This window comes from Pygoscelis adeliae, unplaced genomic scaffold (genome assembly GCF_000699105.1).
Source record: "Pygoscelis adeliae isolate BGI_AS28 unplaced genomic scaffold, ASM69910v1 Scaffold10, whole genome shotgun sequence".
Taxonomy (NCBI): Eukaryota; Metazoa; Chordata; class Aves; order Sphenisciformes; family Spheniscidae; genus Pygoscelis; species Pygoscelis adeliae.
Genome location: NW_008824053.1, coordinates 3,590,373 through 3,612,244, shown reverse-complemented (window position 1 = coordinate 3,612,244; position 21,872 = coordinate 3,590,373). Strand labels below are relative to the sequence as shown.

Genomic DNA, 21,872 nt, shown 5'->3' with positions numbered 1-21,872 from the left:
AGTGAGCGAGCGGCTGCGTGGGGCTCAGTTGCCGACTGAGGTTAAACCGCAACACTCAAGTATCACTGAACTGAATTTCCTTTTGCTGAGAAAAACAGCCAGTTAAATTTGGAAGGCTACCGTGGCTACCAAGATGTCTTTTACTTGTCTGGCTTGGTAAAACCTTTATATGATGAACAGTTCTGAGCTCGTGATGTGAGGGGTGTGTGTGGAACAAACACTGAGCTTTTCTGCTCTGTTTTTGGTATGAAATTAATACAGATCAGTGGTCTATGAATGGTCTGTTCTAATACGCGCTTTTTCCTCCTGTCCTGAAAAATGAATGTATGCTCTGCACACACACATGTGCATATAAGTCCTTCTGCCCATTCTTTTATTCTTGTTCATTAGGGTACCAGATATTTCAGAACTGTGAAGGTTTTTTGATAAACAAGAAAGTTAAAAATCTGTCAGTGTAGTCCCTGATCACTGCAAAGTACTGTAAGGGTTACTGACTTGCCTGCCTGTTTTGTTCTCCAAGCAGCTGTTAGCTCACAAAACTGCTTGCAGCACTTATTTTCTTTACCCAGAGAAGAATCTTCCATCCACAGGAAGAAAAAAAAAAAAAAAAATACGCTCAGCTCATCAGTCATTAATACTGAAGGGTCTGAATTAAAAACAGTTCCCATAATCCAAAAGGAAATACCCGCTGCCTAAGTGGATGCTTTATTAGAAGAGTCAGTCACCTGTAAAGCAAATTTTTCTAAAATGGCCGCTTTGTTTGAGTCTAATTCTGTGTCCAGTAACCAAACGTTTCATTTTATTGCAGGAGAGTGCATGTGCGAAGTGCCTGTTCAAGTGCTGTTTCTGCTGGTTTTGGTGCCAGGAAAGTTGCTTAAGATACTTCAACCAGGTACACGCTATCATGTCTCGGTCACCCAACCGTCTGCGTGCCTAGTCTAGAAACCGTGTGTGTATGCTAGCTCCATTTAGCACGACTAAAGCAGCATCCAGGGCACGCAAGCCAAAGTTCCCTGCCGGCCACCTAAACTAAACAACCAAAGAAGTCTTCAAGTGTAGGTGGAACTTGTTGCGAAGAAACAGGGAATTGACGGAACACGCCAAGGTGCAAGATTTTAGAAAACTTGTTAGTACAGCTTGAGATAGCCCTTTTGCTATTTCTGAAGGTAAGAAGACAAGTTGAGTGGTGCCAGGCAGACTACTGAAATACAGAAGGTCCGGGTGGAAGGAAGCGATGCAGAAGTAAGAATCGTTAAACTAGATACAGTATTTTCCATCTGAAAGTCCTGACTAAAGAAACTTGAACTCCTGGCTGATTTCCATTATCAATATATCTAGGAATATGATCCATGACAAAAAAGCCAGATGATATAATATCCTCTTTCTTTGAAAGACATCTTTGTTTTGTTAGCGGTTTTGTTTCAAAAGTGTTTTTATTGGAAATGGATGATTTCTGACATACAGCAGTTTTTCAGATACTTGACTCCTACTTTTTCCGTCCTGAGCCTTTTCTCCAAATGTTTCCAGCTCTATATACATCATTGTAAATAGTTGATTTTTCTCTTCGTCGGTCCCCTTTTGTTATCTCTGGTGACTGTGGTATTCTTAATGTGAAAGGGAATCAGATGTCCATGCTGATTCCTAACTCTCTGATTGTTGGGTTCTTTGTTCTCATTGCTGAGGGCAGGAGTGAAGTAAACAAGGCAATTCTGATAAAGGCTCTGACTTCTCTGAAGTAGGTGCATAAATTTAAGCTTAATCTTGGACAACTCCGAAGAGAAAGTTTTTCACTTAGCTCAGCCTAGATGAAATACTTGTGCAGTGAAATCTCTGGTTCTAGACGATGAATTTTCCAGACTTACATTTTTTAGGTAGATCTTATGGTCACTGACTTGGTGAGGAATCTCAGAGCTGGTTTTGACTCCAGGCTTTCCATTTGTAGTCACCCTTTCCCCTTGGCATCCTGCCTTTCAGAGGGATATCCAGCATCCTAGTGTTTACTTTCTCCAGCTGTTGTATGCTATGTGTTTGTTAAAAGAAGAAGTAATTACTGTAATGTTCTTCCTTTTGTTTCAGAAGGCTGTATTGTAGCTCTTGTTCCCTTAAAAGATTTCCTGTTTCTTAATCTATTGTAGGCAAATTTCTGTTTCTATGAGAGTTGTGGTTTTTAACCTAATGATCATAATACTGTGTTTGCCGTTAGATAACTGCTTGTTTCAACATCTTTTTGGCAAAGATGATGCTGTTCCACGTGCTCCGAATCCAGGGCAATTTGAGCGAGGGTTAGAGGAGAAGAAAAGCAAGAACACGCTGTAAGATTTTAATAGAAATTTTGTCTGTATGAAGGGGTAACATTGGTCTCAGATTATTGCATTTCATGGAGTAATTAATGTATCCAATTAGTTTTTTCTTTCTTTCCTATAAAGAATGTATTCAAGCCTATTTCTTCAATTTTGTAAAATCTGCGGCCAAATGTAAAAAAGAAAAAAAAAAGGGGGGGAAAAAAAGACAAGTCTGCTGTTTTAAGCAGCTTAATATATGGCTTGATTAACAGAAGTACTGAACTCTTAAGAGCTCTTCCTGAGATCAGTGAAAGCTGCTGGGTACAGCCTTGAAATTGCACATAGGTGTTGAACATGGCCTTGAGAATAGGACTTGGGAGGGGCTAAAAAATTGCTTGTACCTATGTTTCCGACATTTTGGAAGTATTTCTTAGTTCAGATTTTGATTTTTGTGTGAGTTGAAATTACTGAAATGTGGAACAGCTGTTAGGAAAGTTGGTCCAAAGCTCATTTCCTTACTGTATTTTTGACTTTTATTCTAGTATTACGTTCACTGCAGTAATAAGCATATAATTACCTGAAACTCTAAAAAAAAACCCCAAAAGCTTTCCCCATCACTTCTGCACTATTTTCTTCAACCTGTTGTTATATTGCTTAGACAATGGAAATTCTTTCTGCTCCTTCATTCACAAGTTTAATCAGGATTAAACTGAGCCCCTTGTTTTCCCTCTGGGGAACTTGCAGATGAGAAGCAGGTGCTGGAGGAAGTAACGCTGGCGATGGAGCGCCAGCTTCTTTCTTCCCATGCAGTTTTCGGGCCGAGGTGCCGCCTTTCAGGTGGGATTTACCACTGGCTTTGATAGCTGGGTGCATCCCTGAAGCGACTTGTTCTCTGCAGGCTCAGCTAAGTTTTCTCCGGCTCTCCTGGAACTTAACCGAAAGGGGGCCAAAAAGGTACCCTGTCACCTTCCCATGGCGACAGAGTGCGGCGCTGGATGCTGGCGGTTGCCATATTTCCAGTGGCGGGTGGTGGAGGAGGGGGAACCGTAAACCCCGCATCCTGTGCAGATTGCGGTGTGGATAATTGCGTTCTGCCTTCCTAAATTTCTCTTGGATTTGCAACTGGATCCTGTGCTAAACTGTGGTGTAGCGTTGCTATGTGCTGTTAAACCGTTCACTCCTTAAGCTGTTCCATTTCGGTCATGGGCAAAGTGATTCATGTGTGTGCATAATCCATTAGTAACAATTGTAAAGCACTCTGGGTTCTATCTGGATGAAAAGCGCTTTGTGAATATAAAGTCATTATCCCTACTTGACAGTTCTGTTTGCCAACGCTTGTCAGAATTACCACAGATTTTTCATCTTCTGGCTCCGATGGTTTCAGTATGTTCCAGATAAACATATCCAATCATCTCAAGTAAAATCTGGGAGATTGAAATTTCTCTTCCATAAAAAGAATATACTGGGGTTTTTTATTGTGGTTTGGGAGCTACGAGGTCTGTCTGTCTCCTGCTTTCTTAAATTGTAGTGGCAGTCTTAACTTTTGATACATCAAAGCACTGGGTTGTTTGGGGTTTTTTTTTCCCCTTTACAGCCTTGTTGCAGTGACTTTTTTTTTTTTTTTTTAAACAATATATCTATTTCAGGATAGTTTTGCTTTTCTGTGTCTGCTTTGGGTTCATCTGCAGCCAGTTGGCAAGCAACTGCTCCAAAGTGCAGCACGTGGATTTCTGAAGGAGCTGCTGAGCAGTGTATGGTTTCTCTTATTTTCATCAGCGCGGCTACTTGCAGCGTAGCCTTCCGGGCCCCGTGGTAGCCGTTACTGAAGTCGGCAGTGCGTTAGCCCGCATTTGCTGGTACGGAGACCCTTCACTGACGCTGAAAGCCAGCGACTGCCTAGTGTAGAAAAAAAAACCAGAAGCAAGTCTGTCTAATGGTCGTATATCCATGGCAGTTGGTCGTCTCTTAAACTTTGGATGGAAGCCTGTCAGGAGGTTACGGTTAAATGCCTTGTGGAGAAGTGACCTAGATAAAACCAAAATTCATGCATGCTAATGTAAGTACAGTTCTCCTCTGCGCTGCCAAACACATTGTGCCTCATCCCATCAAGTATTTCTTTTTCCTCCCCCCCCAGATACCGCATTTTAATGTTACTGGCAAAATTGCTTCTAGATGTTAAGCTAAATTTTCAATCATCTTGAAAATACAGTTGGCTAAAATGTTCACCTCCAGTGAAATCGTATTTTAAATGTTTGTTTTCCCTCTAGAGGCTTTATGTATGCGATAAGAGGAAATAAAATTCCTTAGGTCTTTACTTGCTCCGTAGGGTGAACCATGTAGGGGATAGAGATGAACAAAGCTGACTAATTCGTGCTTTGAGACCTTCCTCCTCTCCCCTATCCCATTTAAAAAAAAAAAAGAGAGAGAGAGGGAAAGAAAATAAAAGGCAATGAAGCAAGTGACTGATAATTCCCTGCTTTCAAGCAGGGCAATTTATGAACAACTGTCTGGAAATGTTCAGTTTGATTTTATTTCAGAAATCCCAAATGAGAACATTGTCGCACTAACTGCAGAAGCCACTGTAAGCAGCTCCAGTAATGACGTAATCATGATGCAGCGGGCACTTAAAGCAGGATCCCTGTGGTCCAGCCCCTGTGGTTGAAATGGAGCCCAGGTGTAGCAGTGGGATGCTGCAGGAAAGGACACCCAACTACCCTCCGAGGAGAAAGTTGTGCTGGTCCCACCCACTGGATGACAGCCATGGAGGGAGTAGATGACACACAGAGTAGGAAGCAAGGAAAGCTGAAGGACAAGATGTTCTCCAGGAAGTCCAGACTGCCGATACAAGGTGGGATGGAAGTAAAGGAAAGTTGTGCTTCTTGGACTGCTTGGGAAAATTCGGGAGACTACTGAAGGGTTTCTTACAGATGATAATTAGCCTAAGAATCAAAAATAACCGTTTCTGTATTAGCTGTGTGCTCATTGGTTGGAGGTAGGGGTGGAGAATATTCTCCTTGTGTTTGTCAACCACAGGACAACAGCCTTTAGTTAACAAGGCTGCAGAGAGGGCAGATTCCGTCCTGGAAGGTATGAGATGAAGTGCTTGCACCAGAAAGAGGGGGATAAATGCCATTGTACAAGTTGCTGGTTAGGGGATCAGGCTTGTCTCACGGGGGGGTGGGGACTGGGGTATCCTGGTGTGTCTGCTTTGACAAATGAAGAGTAAGAGCAAGCCCGTTAGCCGTCCATGAGTATATCAAGAAGAGAAGCAGCAGGGAGGGATAAGAGCCAAGACAAGATCAGCAGAAGAATGAGTAGATGTAAACTGTTCATGAGTAAATGTTGGCTGGAAGTTGGAAGAAGGTTCCTAAGGACCAGAGGGACAACTGCCTGGAATAGCTCCAAACGTAAGGGCTGGGAGAGGGAAAAGCCCTAAGTGGTTTAAAAAGGGAGCTTTCCACTTAAGAGAAGAAATCGTATAATGTGCTAATCTGGAATAGCCAGGGACTGGCGCGGCTGAAAGTCCCTTCCAGTCTTACATGTCCTCATCTCTTTAGTGGGGCCTCACAGGCCCACGTTGCTCTAATTTCCCACCGCTATCTGAGAGACACGATACAGCTTTCTCACCGGGTCGCTACCTGCTGTACGGCAGCCACAGAAATGCCGTCGCCTCTTGCTACCGCTGGATTTTGTTTTCTGAGGGGATTCCACTGGCAGCTGTGACACTCGCAAGCTAAGACACTTCAAAGTCCAGCCCGAGCTGCGCGGCGTCGCGCTGGGTGTAGCTGAGCAGGGCAGCCCCCAAGAGAGTTGGCAGCAACAAGATCAGATCAGGCTGAAAATACCAGCAGAGCAGAAAAAGCTGGAGCGGGATGCGAGACCAGCATGTCTCCTGCTTCTTTTTTGAGAAGATTCTTGTTGCTATGGCAATCCTCTCTTCCCCAAGCTCGTTTTATTAAAGCAACTCCTAGAACGGAGGGCTGAATTCAGCTGTTGCACAAAGTAGCAATTATTCTCAACAATTGGGGAACTTATGGCCTGGATCTGAGCCACAGCGCCTTTCTCATGAAACTAGCAGGTCAGTTTTTCCAAGACCCTTGACATTCTGTGTTGTGAGGCACAGAAGGATGTATTCTTTAAATAGGTTTTTTTGCATACTGTGGTATTTGGAAATATGTAAACATTCACATTCCTTATTTATTCATCCTGACACTGAGAAGCTAGTGTCTCGTTCCCAGGCTCCAAGCCGGAGGAGGCTTGTGGTCTTCACAAAGGTGGTGATACAGTACCAAGTTGCTGGTGCAAGGATAAAGACTGTTCCTGACCCACCATCCCCCACGCTTTCTGGTCAATGGTATGCTATCCATGCCGTTATTACTTGCTTGTCACCACAGCAGAGACTACCACTGTAAAACATCAATTCGTTAAGCAAAGATAAATACCATAATAGCTGTTTTGGGCCAGACTGAGTCTCCACCTAGCTCAGTATCCCGTCGCCAACAGTGTCTGTGAGTGAACGCTAAGGTAGAACGAGTGTGTATTTCCCTGTCCCCGTGCCGTTTCTGAATCGGTTTTCAGCCTCGGGACTTCCTGAGCTGAGTCTGTTTTCTGTGTGTTTAATAACTCTCAGTGGATTCCTTTTCCCTGAACTTTCCCAGTCTCCCTTGGGCTCACGTGAACTTTTAGCAGCTAAAGCATCCTTTGTCCAGCAGTTCACAGCTTACAGACTTGCAGTGAGAAGAAATACCATCTGTTTTCAAATTTGGCTCCTACTACTTCGTACGGCCCTCCCCCTGCCCAGTCTTTGTTCTGGAAGAAACAGTGAGCCATCTAACCCTACCTACCCTCTCCGCGTTTCTCATGATTCCGTAGCCCTCTCACTGCATCCTCCTTCAGTCATCTCTTTTCCAGACAGAACAGCCTGGTGTACTCAGTTGTTCCCCAGACAGAAGACATTCCATACCTTTTGGATCATTCTTGCTGCCCTTCTCTCAAACATTTCCAAGTCCGCTAAAGCTTTTGTGCACGGAAAAGAGAATACACTCTGTAGAAAAACACATTTAAATAACCTGTTTCTAAATGATAGCAGGTTCTTAACTGACCATGGTCTGCCATCTTAGCCTTCGCATCCGTCTTTTCTTGGAAAGGGATTGGCTTGTCGCACATACCCCGCAACTGGAAAATTAACGGGATAGTGAACCTTCTGAGTCCAAAGTCCAAAATTGTTTGCAAATATCGGTAATAGCTTGCGTGCGTTAGGTGTTCGTTGGTGGGTAAGGCTGAGAAGTCATTTGAGCTCATTTCGGTGCAACTCTGAGTTTCATGGAAACATACATTTGCTTAAATGTTAGACGTGTATTTTGTTAGTGAGAACGCGTAGGTTTCTGCGTGGCTGGACGGGATCAGGGTACGGGGTCTGTATGGGAAACGTGAGAGGTGTGAGGAGAGCGTACGGAGCCACAGCCTAGGCTGAACAAGAAACCCTCCAAATACTTATTTTTCTTCCTCAGAAACATATTTCTTGCCGAAAGGTAGAGATCACTTGGCTAAGACTTCACCTTGTACTAATAACATTCTTGCTTCACCTATGTCAGTGACTAGTTTTGTAGCCTTCAACAGTTCATTCATTTCTGTGTCTCTCTTATTCCTTCTGTAATGTTGGATTATTACCTGGCTGCCTTTCTCGCTTGGATGTTATGACTAGTTGATACTCGCGTGATTTGTTGAAGTTGTAATTGTTATAAATGCCATGCTTTATCAGCTGGTTTGTAACATGACAAATCCCTATGCAGGTAGTATTCAGTCTCCAGCATTATTTTCAGTCTTTCCAAGATAACTGTTCTAGTTAATAAATATCAGAAATTCTTTTTGTTGCGCATTCCTCGGATACCAAAGTGGCTAATTCAAGAGTGCAAACGAATGGTTATTTATTTTAAGTTTGGAAACAATGTTTGTCCAAGCGCACATGCGTTTTCAACATTCTTTTTAATTTTTAAAACAGGACCTTTTTTTGCTATTTATAATGAATACAGAATCTCTGCTTAATTTATTGGCAAAATTTATACTGACCTCACCAGATCAGGATCTGCTCTGTGAGTGTAGTTCTTAAGGGACAGAAACAAACTTAGAAAACCCTTTTCCACTTTGCGTCTCAATTTCCCCTTTCATGTGAAAGGGAACGATGAAACGGACTTAACTCACGCCGTGTTATAAAGACAGGTCTGTCCACGTTTGAAGTCCGCGGTGACAGCTACGGACGGGAGGCGGAGAGGGAGCTTGACTTGAGGCCGTCTACCCCACGCCTGGGTCCTGGGGAGACGGTAGCCCAAGGAGGCCTTACCCCACTGCCAGCCCTCCCGCTGCCGCATCCATCCCGGGCCGCCGCCGCGGGCGAGCTCGCAGGCCGTCGGGTTTCCTGACGCGGGACGGCAGCAGGCTGCTTACAAACCTGTCGGGTTGAGCGAGGCGGGTGGGACGAGGATGCAACCGAGAAGGCAAAGGTTATCGCAGCCGGCGCCTGACCGCCGAGGCAAAGGGTGCACCTCTCTGCCCGTCCTGTGACGGCACTCCCCGGGGAAAGGAACAGCGTCGCTGGGGGTGGAAGTTAGCACAGAAAGCATTTTCTCCTATTTAGGAGCGAAGCGGACTTGCCTGTTTAAACAGGTTTTTGTGCAGACACTATGTGTTTCTGTAGAGTTCAGTGGAGTCTTTGATTTTTCTTAGAGCAGGCAATAAATCCATGGTCTTTATTTATACTTTTTCTGTCTGTGGATGTACCTGCTACTATGTAAGTACAATATTTACAGGATGTCACTGTTTACTTCTACTCTTTTTTTGCTTACTATCAGAGAAAAAAAAATTCCTTTGTCATATATAAAATAAATAATATCCACGATAAAGAGACAAAGGATCTTTGCCTGCATTTGATGTCTGTCTTTCTCTGTCATATTTTAAGGTAACGTCAGTAGAGCTTTGCTACACCACAGTATGTTACAGAAATTGCTATGGAGTAAAACTGGACTCTGCAGAAATAAATTTTCTCTGCCTTCAGACATCTGAAGCTATTTTATGTTTTACAGATATTTTTATGTATATAAAAATATATGTATTATATATTTTAATATATTTTATATAAGTGAGAAAAAACAGATTTTTGACCAGGAAGAGTTTTGCAGTAGAATCATAGAATCATAGAATCATTAAGGTTGGAAGAGACCTCCAAGATCATCGAGTCCAACCGTCAACCCAACACCACCATGCCCACTAAACCATGTCCCTAAGCGCCTCATCTACTCGTCTTTTAAATACCTCCAGGGATGGGGACTCAACCACTTCCCTGGGCAGCCTGTTCCAATGTTTAACCACTCTTTCAGTAAAGACATTTTTCCTCATGTCCAATCTAAACCTCCCCTGGCGCAACTTGAGGCCATTTCCTCTCGTCCTTTCGCCAGTTACTTGGGAGAAGAGACCGACCCCCACCTCGCTACAACCTCCTTTCAGGTAGTTGTAGAGCGCGATGAGGTCTCCCCTGAGCCTCCTTTTCTCCAGGCTAAACAACCCCAGCTCCCTCAGCCGCTCCTCATCAGACTTGTTCTCCAGACCCCTCACCAGCCTCATTGCCCTTCTCTGGACACGCTCCAGCACCTCAACATCCTTCTTGTAGTGCGGGGCCCAAAACTGAACACAGTATTCGAGGTGCGGCCGCACCAGTGCCGAGTACAGGGGCACTATCACTTCCCTGCTCCTGCTGGCCACACTATTTCTGATACAGGCCAGGATGCCGTTGGCCTTCTTGGCCGCCTGGGCACACTGCCGGCTCATGTTCAGCCGGCTGTCGACCAACCCCCCCAGGTCCTTTCCCGCCAGGCAGCTTTCCAGCCACTCTTCCCCAAGCCTGTAGCGCTGTATAGTTCACTTTCAGCAAACCAGGTTGTTTTTTTTTTCACTTCCAGGTGAAGCAGAAAGTAGTCTAAGCACCAAGTACATGTTGGGGTGTATAAATTCCTTCAGAACAGTAATCCCTTGCACACGGCGGTTCTTACTGACCGTACCAGATGTAACTAATGTTTTGTGGCATAATCCACCTTCTAATATTTTGAGTAAAGGGAAACTACTCATGAGACGTGCTGGTGAAGTTCAGCATACGTTTCAGGTATCTCGGGCGCTGTTTTTCTTAGCTGATATTTTGGGCACAGTTTCAAAACCTTGTTGAGAACTTCCATAAATGGGACATATATGTCGAGTTACGCCCAACAAGCGCTGAAATAATCCAATCCATGAAGGTAAATATTCCGTCCTCCCCACCTGTCTTGGCAAGTTTCCACCAAGAGAAATCTTGTAAAATTCTCAATACCTCAAAAAAGTGTGAGCACCCCTCCTGTCTGTTGAAATTCTGGGGGGTTTTTTTGTGGCGTAACACTCACTGGTCTAGTCCTGGACCCCTTAGCTGTTCTTTTCCAGTCATTTTCACAATTGGTTTCGTCTCTCATGAAAAGGTTTATTTTACGGCTATAGCCATAAGCTTGAATTTCAGTAGCATATGAATAGTTTGAAAGGGCCGTGTGTAAAAGCTTTTTAATCCTCAACTTTTGAATGACTTGATAACTACGTAACTCGATTGTTCCGCTTACATAGTTTGCCAGCAGTCTCGGAGATAGATTCATAGAAAATAAGCAAGTAAGTTTGGATAGCGTGACTCCAGGTAAGTAAGTGTTTTGTGGTAATTGTGTCATATTCATTAACAAAAATTAGGGTGGAGAACTTTGGTGTTTTAAAATAAGTTGGATAAAGGTGGGTTCAGAAATTTATTTAGTCACTATTCTAGCATTTGCTAATGGTGGAAGGTATGTAGGAAAAACTGTTTGAAGTTAGAAGCATAGTTATTGTCGTCATTTAAAATAAAAGTGCCGTATTATGCAAAATAAGTCTCCATATTCAGTATATCCAAATATCCAAAGTCAGTATATCCAAATAGGGTTCAAGGCTTTGTGTTTTGCTGAAGTAAAATCTAGATTATAAGAGTCTTTCCCCTCTCACTGCATTATTATCTTCTCTCATTTCAGCATGCATACACAACTACAGCCATAAATGGGACAAATTTTTGTACGTCAGCAAAGGATGCTGTCTTTATTTTGGCGAAGAATTCTGCTAAGCTTGCATCCATTAGCTGTTTTGGAGATTTTATCCTGTTTCTAGGAAAGGTAAGAGTAAGGAAAGTACTGTTCTGTAAGAATGAAGTGGAAAATCAGGGTGTGATTCTCTTTTCTTATACCTAAAGTAAATAAGGTTTATCTTTGTTAAGCTCAGTGTTGTAAAATGAGTTCAGGAGAGAAGGTAATGTTTGAGGAATTTAATCCTTTTCATAGTCTTTACAGAGCTATTTAGTGTAGTATACCTGTAATACTACATGTATATTGTACATGTATGTACAATACAGTAGTGTCCTTGGTGCCACTCTTACAGTTCCCATTGCAACAAGTCTTCAGTAAGTATAGTAAAAGATTGCCTCTGCCCTACAGAATTTACACACTGAATCGAACACAAAGCGTGACAACTACGTGATGCCAGAAACTGCGTAGCTGTCTCCCAGAGGAGACGCGTTGTTAAAATATTGGCTGCAATGTATTTGCCTTAAGGTTTGGGGGGGTTGTTGGGGTTTTTTAAGAACCATTTCTACATGATTAATGAGGCTGCATTTCTCTCTCGCTGCCCTTTGCAGGTGTTTGTTGTATGTTTTACTGTTTTTGGAGGATTGATGGCATTTAACTACCATCGGGAATTGCAAGCTTGGGTAGTTCCTCTGTTGCTGGTTGGATTTCTTGCCTACCTGATGTCCCACAGCTTTCTGTCTGTGTTTGAAGTGACAGCAGATGCCATGTTCCTTTGCTTTGCTATTGATATGGAAACAAATGATGGATCTGCAGAGAAGCCATACTTCGTTCATCAGGAACTGCTGGTAAACCTCAGCGATAACAGCAAAGATATTTGAGCCATTCTAAGCTTTTGGGGCTTTTTCTTTCCCCGACTCCTAGTAGTTTGAACCCACAACCCATGCTGTTTCCTTCCCAACACCTTAGAACAGGACGGGCTCGGGGATACAAATCATATGTGAATTTATAAACTGAAGTAAATGGCTCCCTCTGGCTCCTGTGTGCTAGCTATGATCTGCTGCCTTCTTTTAGATCGTACCCCGTAAGTAACGGCTGACTTTTTAGGCCGTATTAGATAGATGTTCAATGTAGTATTGGTGATTAAAAAATATAAATGACTAAATGAGCTAGCTGCAGAGACCGATCCATGGGGTGCCCTAAGGTCAGCTGTTTGTATTTGTTGTGACTCACTGTACAGCGATGAGCAAGCTTGGGTAGTTCCCAAGCGATGAGCAAAAGTAAACGCGGAGCTTCTTGTTGCCAGCAGCAGGTCAGGTATCCATCCACATCCTATGGATGCCGTCGTTCTGAACAAATTCCATGCAAACTCGAGTTGCTCTGCTTCATACCTATACAGATTCTTCTGCCAGAATACTGTCTTCTGTCTCCTGATAAAATTCTTCTGCCTCTGGACTGGTTGTTCTGTGTCTTTACCCTCATAATTACTATATTGTATGACAAGCATTTCCATGGAGAATCATTACGTAGCTAATAGTGATGGAGAGCTTTAGTTAATAGCCGTATCTGAAGCATTTGGATGTATATATGCCATCCCTTTCATATTAAGAGAATATTTGAAGATGCAGATGTTTTTTCTTTTCATGCTATTTTTGCCAGTTCTGTCTTTTCCTTCATAAGCCATGTGACAAAGAAAATCTTAGTGATTAATGAAAAACAAACTCAGCAGCCAGAATAGCTCATATGATACGAATCTTCTGGATGGATTTCTTTAGGACAGTGTCAGAAGGGCTGTTTTGGGTTTTTTTTTTTTAATGCTGCTGCTAGATTCCCTGTAATGTTCATAGAATTTTGTTGAAAACAAAAAACAACAAAAAGACAGCCTAAAGATAGGCTTAACCCTTTGTACAGAAGGAGGCAGGTAGATATTCTTTGGCCTTGATTCAGAACAGTACTTAAGCACATGTCCCAAACAGGAATATGTTACTGAATGGAAAACTCTGAAGCCTTGACCTCTGTTTCTCTCCCTCTGTTTTGCCGAATGCTGAAATCCTTCTTAAGCCAATTCTCCTTCACGAAACAAACGGAGGCTTTCCTTTCTCCACTTCCAAACTTTGTGGTAGTTTCTCTTTAACTCTGGTCTTAATTCCTTGTAATTAGCCATGCCCTAGGGCCTGGGGTGAAGAGAGGGCTTCCCACAGGGGTAAGGAGTCTTCCAAGCAGGGCAGGCTGCGTCACCTTGTATGGAAAAACCGGGGGCAGCACATCCAAACTCCTCCTCATTGCATGATCAAGAGTAAGTTTGCTCACGTAGCCAAGAACTTGGAGTTTCCCAACACATGAAGGCATTTGACTCGGGACGCCTGTGTTACAGTCGGGTTACAAACATCTGGGGGTGGAAGGGAGGCTCTGTGGCCCTCAGGGCAATAATGCGGCAGTGGGCGGCGAGCTGGGTGAGGGATTTCAGGCAGCCAGAGTCCTCGTTCCTGTAGCAGGAGATGTAACAGGGATTCTTGATTCATCCTTCGCAGTTGCATTCATCGCCCCTGCTGCCCCTGCAGAGTCCCTCCCGGTATCACTCAGCGTCATCCAGCTAGGAACCAGCTCCAGTTTCTTAGCCCCGGGCTAATTATCTTCCTTTATTAGGTATTTTTATTTACATAATGGTTTGCATTCCCAAATTATCTCACCCTGGTTTTTGCTTGTAGACCTTTGTGAGTCAGAGTAACAACTTAACAGAAGGGCAAAAACACAGAAGTGCGAGACCTTTCCAGGACAATGAAGATGGGACAGAGCTCCAACCTATGGTGAGACAGGACTGGGGGATATGTATTTATCTGCCAGCTAATCTGTTTGCCTTTATGTCCCAAGAAGAATGGATGTAGGCTGTCATGTATCTCCTGATGTCTCACAGCAACCAACAGGCTGTACCCAGTATCCTGTTTTTCCTTCGATTGCTTTCCCCTCCTCAGGAAACCCTCTGCTGGCGCAAAATGGATGGATCAAATATTCGTTCTCGTCCTTCTTCCCGTTCCCCCGTGTGCCCAGCAGAGGAAGAGAAAGATCGGACAATGGCAAGGGGGTGGGAGATAAATCCTGCTCAGATAGTCCTTCACATGTCTGCTGTAGGACAGTCAGAAGAGTGGTGGGCTGCTTGATTTTATGCCGGAACTGCTGAAGTTCCAGAGCTGTAAGGTCGGGGCTTAGAGGCCTTCCCCCTCCGCCCCCACCCTTTTTCTGTCTTTCTGTTTTGTCAGTGTATATTTATTTACTCTGTTTTACGCCGGGGTAAAAAAGCTGAGGTGCCAGAAGGGAGCGTTCCCCCACACCCCGGCTTGGGAAAGTCCTGAGAGTAAACGCTCACTAACTGACATCTGAAAAAAACCTGCAAATTGCCCAACCTGAGCAGCTCACCCAGCAAGTTCAGAATCTGGGCTGGTTTTCCCCCAGCGTCGGGGCCGGGGGGGGGCCAAGCCAGGGCTGCCGGAGAAAGATTCTGCAGCAACAGCTACTCGGGCACCTACGCCTGCTGGACACTACTACTAGTGTCTTGCGTCCTCCTAGCTACTTCGTGCACGAGCGTAGCAGATGTGGGTGATTTTTCTCGATCTGCTCCCAAGAGGTACCAGGCTCTAGCAAACTCTCACGCGATCTTGCGGGCGTTCTGCTACAGGCAGTTGGGCTATCGAGCACTGCCTCAGTTTATCGCTACAGTGAGGGATAGTTGTACTTGATTTTTTCATTGTTTGGGCCTGTTATTGCATTCTTCAGTAATTTTTTGCCGAGCACGGAAACCTGGGAGGAGGGGGGGGAATTATTCCCTGCGAGAGGATTGCGGATTTGAGACACAAAAGAGCCTTAATTATTTTCCCAGTTTACTCTTACGACATTTAAACGCAGTAACAGGACTAGTGCTGCACATCGTTTGACTCCTTGTTTCCTCTCGTCGTAGACTTGAACGTGAAGTGCGCCGGGAAGTATGAAGGCAGACCAGCAGCAGCAAAAACAAGTCACAGGAAAAAAAAGTAAAGGTTGCCAATACCCCACGACAAAGTATTAGTTCTCTAAATCTCTGTTGTACCTTCTGCACCAGTAAAATGACACACACTCTGTTTGTATGAATAATGTATTTTGTGTATCAGCACATCTGATTTTTATTAATGTACTTGTTGTGATGGTCTGGAAGTTGTTAATAAAAGAACTCCTTGTAAATGTCTGTGTTGTCAGACTAAAAATACTACGTCGACAAGGTCATCGAGCTGCCCTTTTTCGCTTTTTGGTGTGTCAGCTATCACGGGTTTTTTTCTCCATGCTTCTCTGGGGATGCTGGGCCAGTCATCCCTGGATCAGTAAACGTAGAAACATTTGTAGAGGAGGCACTCTGAGATGACTGTTTCCCGATTTATTCTATCTGAACAGCCCCTGCAACCAATTAAGGAACAGCACTGGGCCCACTGATGGAAATTACCGTTGACAGAAATTCTCTGTAGTCAAGATAATTAATGGTTATGAGGTAGGTGTCCTTCTTTTCATTACACTCTTTTGGGAATGGTTTTTACAAGTTACTATCATAAACGACCCATCGGCTCCTCTCCACAGGGCAGATGAGGAATAGTCCTCTTTTGGTAAATAAAAATAAACGACTACCTTCCCTTTGCAACTGAAAAGACAAAGGAAGCAGAAAAATTCGTATCTGGATTTAAAGCTTGGCAAAGAAGTGGCAGATGAGCAGTGGCTGGACAGAAACGAGATAAAAGGATGTTATAAAGAATACAGAAATGCTAGTTGTAACACGGATGTGAAATACAAAATGTCGTGGAGGAATGTAGAGAAGAGACTGTCGGGGCTTTAGTCAGAAGAGGGACATGGTAAGTGTAGACGCTTTTTAAGAAAATAACTTGGTTACAGTCTGTCAGCGTTTTCTTGGGAGCAATTCTGAGGGTTGTTTAAACTTTGTACCTGGGTTATAACGCGCTTTCAGGGCTCCACCTCGTTCCGAGTATGGGGTAGTTCTAGATTTTACTCGGTGGAACATGATTTTATTCTCTTGGTTCAAAAGCTCCTTTAACATTTTGTTCGAGGCGAGGTTTGAGGTGGGAAGATGACTCCAGCCAGGGATTTCAGTGAAGTACCCATCAGTATAGGAAGTGAGAGGTTACTGCAGGTAAGTGACTCATAAGCTGCCATAATGAACAGATTGATAAACCTTTGCTTAGTCACAGCTTGGAAGGGACATACAGAAAAGCCATACATTGACGGCCTGAATGACAAATCTTTCAGCTAAATCCTGCATCTGATCTCCTGCTGTTGAAAGGAGACTGGTTATCTGCTAGGGAATGCTAAGAAATACTGGCTTTTTAGTCTTCATTTAATTAACTTTTGTCTGCTTCAATATGAGCCACTTCGTAAAAGTTGAGTAGATGATGAGAAGGGGATAGATGGTGAAAAGGGGAAAGAAATAGATGAATTACTTTCTGCCTGGCAGGTGAAGCTGGTCGTCTACTGGCTGTGACTTGCTACCTCTCATTATTGAAAACTGTACACTTGGGTACTTCTGGAGCTTGGCTTGTGGGTGCTGTGGGAACCGAACGTGGTGCTGAATAAGCACTAGCTCCCTAGCCGTGACAGTGTGCAGGTACGGTACTTACAGGGGGGCAAAACTTTTCCCCTGCCGCAGGGCCCAGTAAGATTGCTTCCAACTAGTAGCGTCTCCACAATGTAAAAATGATGTTTACCAATTTACAAAGCGTAGTAGGTTCGCTTGGAAGTTAAAAAAAAATCCGTTCTTGTTACACGTTGGGGTTGTTTTCCTGTTTGTATTTGGTACTCACGCTGCATGTTTTGGCCCTTGACTCGGGAACTCCCTGGTGGAAGGGAGGGAAATTTTTATGTATGTATGTCCTCGTTCTCAGACGATCCCAAGACGACCTCCAGAGGTCCCTTCCCATCGCAACGGTTCTGTTCATTGCAATTATGATGCAGCGTCATTGCCTTCACTGCAGTTCCTGGGTGGAGAAAGGACTTTCAGACACTTACTACAAAGTTTGGTTTGCTTTTTAAAGAAGGAAGGTACTGAAAAATCCCAATTAAGCTGTATTTGAGTGTGTTTCATTTAAGCAATGCTGTACTGCCCGTAGTCCAGAAATTACAGCTGTGACAGTATGTTCTGAGAGTCACGGATATTTTTACAGGAGAGTTCCGAACGTATACCTTTTAATTAAATTTTGTACACTAAAGCATAGCTTTAGAGCTTTCAGGTGCAACACGGGACCTCCCAACCCCACATACATTCCACTAGCAATTGTGACAACAGCCTCCAGCTGTAGCATTCCCATGAGGCGGGAGCCCTCACCCCGGTTAGAGGGACAAAGCACCCCTGCGGAAGCTGATGCTATTTAGCGCTCGTTTCTCACCACTCTCTTCCCCTGCAGGATATTGAAGTCAGGCAACTATAAAGCAGGCTGGAAGTAGGTGGTGGGGTTAGATGTAGGCGCAGCTCATGTGAATACACAGTTAGTGCTAGTTCGGGTACTGATACTTGTCCAAGCCACTTCTGGTATTTCAACGCCTGCCCTGCAAAGCAGCCCGATACTGTGTGGGCTCTTCTTCCCTGCAGCTATGGAAGGCTGGATTCAGAGGAATGAAAGGTACTTGTGTGACTATATTCCTTAAAACCAGGAGGTGGGGACTACTGGTGCCTGCGTACCAGGACATGGCTAAGTATTACAACTGATTGTTTTAAGCAAGGCAGTTTGCATTTGGTCTTGCTCGGTGTCTGCTTCAAACTCTCACTTAATTCAGTTATGATTCCACTGGATACCTCTGTGGATGAAAGAAAACAGGCATACTGAGAACAGTTTGTGTGTGGTTTTGTTTCCTCTGTTCAAGCACGTACGTAATAAATGTGTGCGAGCAGTTTGAGGCGCAAGTTTTGGATTCAGAAAGAGCAGGAGGGCATGGCTCAGGCTTCCAAAAAGACACCCTGCTTTCACCTGAAGTACGAAAGCAACAAAGCTTTTGTTGTTGACCATAGCACTGCTTTTCAGCATTCAATATAATAGCTCTAAATTGTTAAATGCTGTTGGTCTGAAGCGGGGGGAATAGTATAGTTCAGGAAGAGCAGGTCTTAACAGACAGTGTGGTAATCATTCTCTTGCTTCAGAGGCAGGGCTTGGGCCAGTGACCTCCAGAGGTCCTTTCAAATTTAAATTCTGTGAAATAAATAAGCTTAAGACTTACTCAACAAAGAGGTCAGCTGAAAGTCAGATCGCCACATCACACCCAAAGATGATAGAAACTAATGGACCAAAACACAAAAAATTTCTAGTCTTGAGGGAAGATTCCTTTACCAGTCCAGAACTTGCAAGTATAAAACACTTTATATCTTAATGTAAATAAGTTTAATCTGCAGTCAATACTTTAAAAATACCTTTAATTTTTTTACAAGAGTTAGGATCAGCAACAGCGGCCCCCATTGATAGCATGCTCTCTTTTCTCCTGTTAAAAACAGCCCAGGTAAATGAGTACAGCCTGTCCGCGCTCCATGGTGAGGAAGAAAGCACTTTCCATTTAAGAATAAAGCTCTGCTGTCAGTAACTAAAGAACTCGAGTTGCAGACCAGCAGGCACAAAGACTGGGATATCTCTTTACATGCTCTAAAGCAAGGGTGTTTTGAGTTCTCAAAGTGGTGGTGTGAAGGTTATAGGCTGAAGCAGAGGCAGCGTTAAATATGTGCAGTTCTTCGTTTGCCTTGAGAGAAGAGCAGTGACTTAGTGAACAGCTAAGGATCTCTGGTCATGACCTCACAGTCATGTAGACGGGAAGCGAACTCTGCTGTGAAGGAGCTACGTTCCTTTCCCGTGAGGTCACTGTCACTTGCTCCCAGGAGGTTTTTACAAGGCTGTTAGATTAAATCCCATGGAAAAGAAAACATGAGCTGCAACGGACAGAAGTTCTACATTACCCGTAACACAGGCAAAGGTGATGCTGATTTGGGAATAACTTCTGTGGCATCTAATCTTTAAGAATGGTAGCATAACAAATGAGACAGGATCTTCTACATACCTTTAAGAAAAAATATTTATTTATAAAAATACACTGGGATCAGTTTGAGAAGTGTGGCAATAAATACAGTTGAAGGAAGAAAAAGCATTTCTACATGGATATATTATGGCACAATAAAAGGTAAATGCACCATCAATCGTGGGACTTCTGTTGGCTCAAGACTTTGTACAAGCTCCCTTTTTAGTAAGACAGCTAAGAGTTTGGTCAGTGTTGATAATGGAATGAATACGTAATCGCAAATGCATGCTTATGTCTAATGCAGGACTTACCATTAGCAAACAATACCTTAGAAACATAGTAATGATATTTAAATCACTAATGTGATGTCTTAGATTTAATTGGCAAAGACCACATTTAACTTTAAGCATGAAATTCTTTTATCTGGAAAACAGAAAAGCTGTAAATATGTAAAATGAAGGCTTAATGTGGTATGTAAATACCTACTTAAGTAGAGATTGTGAAAATGCATAGCTCCTTATTAGATGACCTGGCTGTACAAGAGCACTCCCCCTTTCACAGTATTCCTTTTACTTCATATGCAGTTATTGTTTATGCTGTAGACTACAACTGTTACAGCACTAAAGGCAACTAGACAGGGAAAGGGCAGAGAAAGGAAAAAGGAATGTATGTAAGGCAGTATTTCTTTAGGTACATTAAGCATAGTGTGTAGGAAAGACAGGTAACGATTCCACAAGGCTAGTTTCGTTCTTACTGAATAAAATAATGGACTAATACTGAACTTTTGATGCGAAGCTAATAATCAATGCCCTGGTCACTGTACTGACCATGGTAATCTCTTTGATAGTCATCTTGGTACTCTCCGTGATAGTCATCTGGGTATTCTGCCTGATAATCGCTATCGCTGATTTCTGACCCGTTAGTTCCTGTTCCTTGGCTGCCGTTATGAATGACAGGTTCTGTTGGTGCAGCACAGTACTTGGGGTCATACACTTGTCGTCCAAGCCCATACACACTCATTCCCTTCTGTGAAGCTACTTTGTTGGTACCCATTTGTAACGAAATAGTTGAGTTATCCACAGGTTGTAATATGTGCTTCTGATCGTAGATGTCTCTCCTGGTACCTGGTGCCAGCATACCAGCCTAATAAAACAGGATTGCAGAGGTTCAGTAAGAAGGTCAAGAGCTGTGATTACTAGATTTATGATTACAGCTAGCACACCTTACTGGAAGTGCTAGAAAGTGGGAATTAAAGTATAACAAAATATAGCACGGCAGCAGGTGTTCACTAGTAGCTAAGCCACAGAGGAAAGTCCTGGCAGAAAGGTCCAGTTTACTTCCCTCTTTGAGAGAATATACTAAGTGTTTGGACTGAGGTAGTGCCCAGGAAGCAATTTCTTTTTTGTCTCTGTCTAGTTAGTACTTGAAATGAAGTTACTGTTGTCTTCTGGTATAACACAGCCAGCTGGCGATTCTAGAAGTGCCAGGTCACTTTTATGCCTTAAGATGCTTGGCACAGAACACACTGTTAGTGACAAGGCATTTAAGTTCTTCAATTACTGCATAAAAGCACAGCTGAACTGTACCCTCTCACTGCTGCCAGTTAGACTCTGCTACTGCACGCACCTCTCCGACTCTGCTATCCCACCGGGCTCTCCCAGGTTGAGAGCTGTATCTGCTCTACAAGTCACACGCAGTCCTGCTTACCTGACTGGCTCCTTTGTTAGTGCCCATCTGTAGGCTAATCGTCGTCTGGTCAAATGGCTTATCAGTTTGCATTTTTGGATCATAGAGGTGTCTTCTAGTTCCATAAGCAGTCATGCCTGCCTGACTGGCACACTTGTTGGTGCCCATCTTTATTGGGGGAAGGAAGAGGTGGACAGAAAAGGTGATTTTTATTTGTACAGCAAGCACAGTCAAAGGAAACAAATGTGGTTGGTAACTGTGATGGGCTGACGGAAAAAGCAATTACAGTGCATGCTTTCCTCGTGTAGCTTGACCGCTATCTGTAATAAATTACCCTTTCTCCATACTGAGCTTCAAAAGGAAAAATAAAGGCAACGGTCATCCTAAGGCACTTCAGTGGCTGGCATTTGCCCAACCGCACTGCAATTAGAATGGATGTATGCATCAAAATGTAATAAATAACTTTTACCCTGGACAGTAATGATTCAATTACACTGCTGCAACTTCTCCCACAGGAATTTTAAGAGTTTATGCCAGGTATTTTGGTTTTTGTGACTAGTAAGGAAAGTGGAGAGGGAAAAAAGCTTCTACCATATAAGGAGCTTTAGCTATCCAAAGACTCCTACTTTAAAACCACTTTAGAGGACAGAGATGATACTGCTAATATTAGCTGTTCCTTTCCTCCTTATCATTCTTATTGCAGACTTAAAACAAACAGAAAAACCTTCCAGGCAGTCACTTGAGCTTATAAAGCCAATCAACTGCTCCCAAGAAT

General features: G+C 43.5%; 2 protein-coding genes across 2 annotated transcripts in view; one reads left to right on the top strand and one right to left on the bottom strand.

Annotated features, from left to right (window-relative positions):
- SLC44A3 (solute carrier family 44, member 3) overlaps positions 1-15,604 on the top strand; it is a 43,159-nt gene extending 27,555 nt beyond the window's left edge. The window contains 5 exon segments of the mRNA XM_009333766.1: positions 809-892; positions 11,345-11,482; positions 12,001-12,237; positions 14,098-14,196; positions 15,342-15,604. Of these exon segments, the coding sequence (XP_009332041.1) occupies positions 809-892; positions 11,345-11,482; positions 12,001-12,237; positions 14,098-14,196; positions 15,342-15,347 (564 nt within the window). The 3' untranslated portion in view covers positions 15,348-15,604.
- A 3,846-nt stretch (positions 15,605-19,450) lies between these two features.
- Positions 19,451-21,872, bottom strand: part of CNN3 (calponin 3, acidic) — a 41,594-nt gene continuing 39,172 nt past the window's right edge. Inside the window, exons 6-7 of the mRNA XM_009333865.1 lie at positions 21,119-21,265; positions 19,451-20,554 (exon numbers count right to left, since the gene is read on the bottom strand). Of these exons, the coding sequence (XP_009332140.1) occupies positions 20,207-20,554; positions 21,119-21,265 (495 nt within the window). The 3' untranslated portion in view covers positions 19,451-20,206. The remainder of the gene's footprint in view (positions 20,555-21,118; positions 21,266-21,872) is intronic.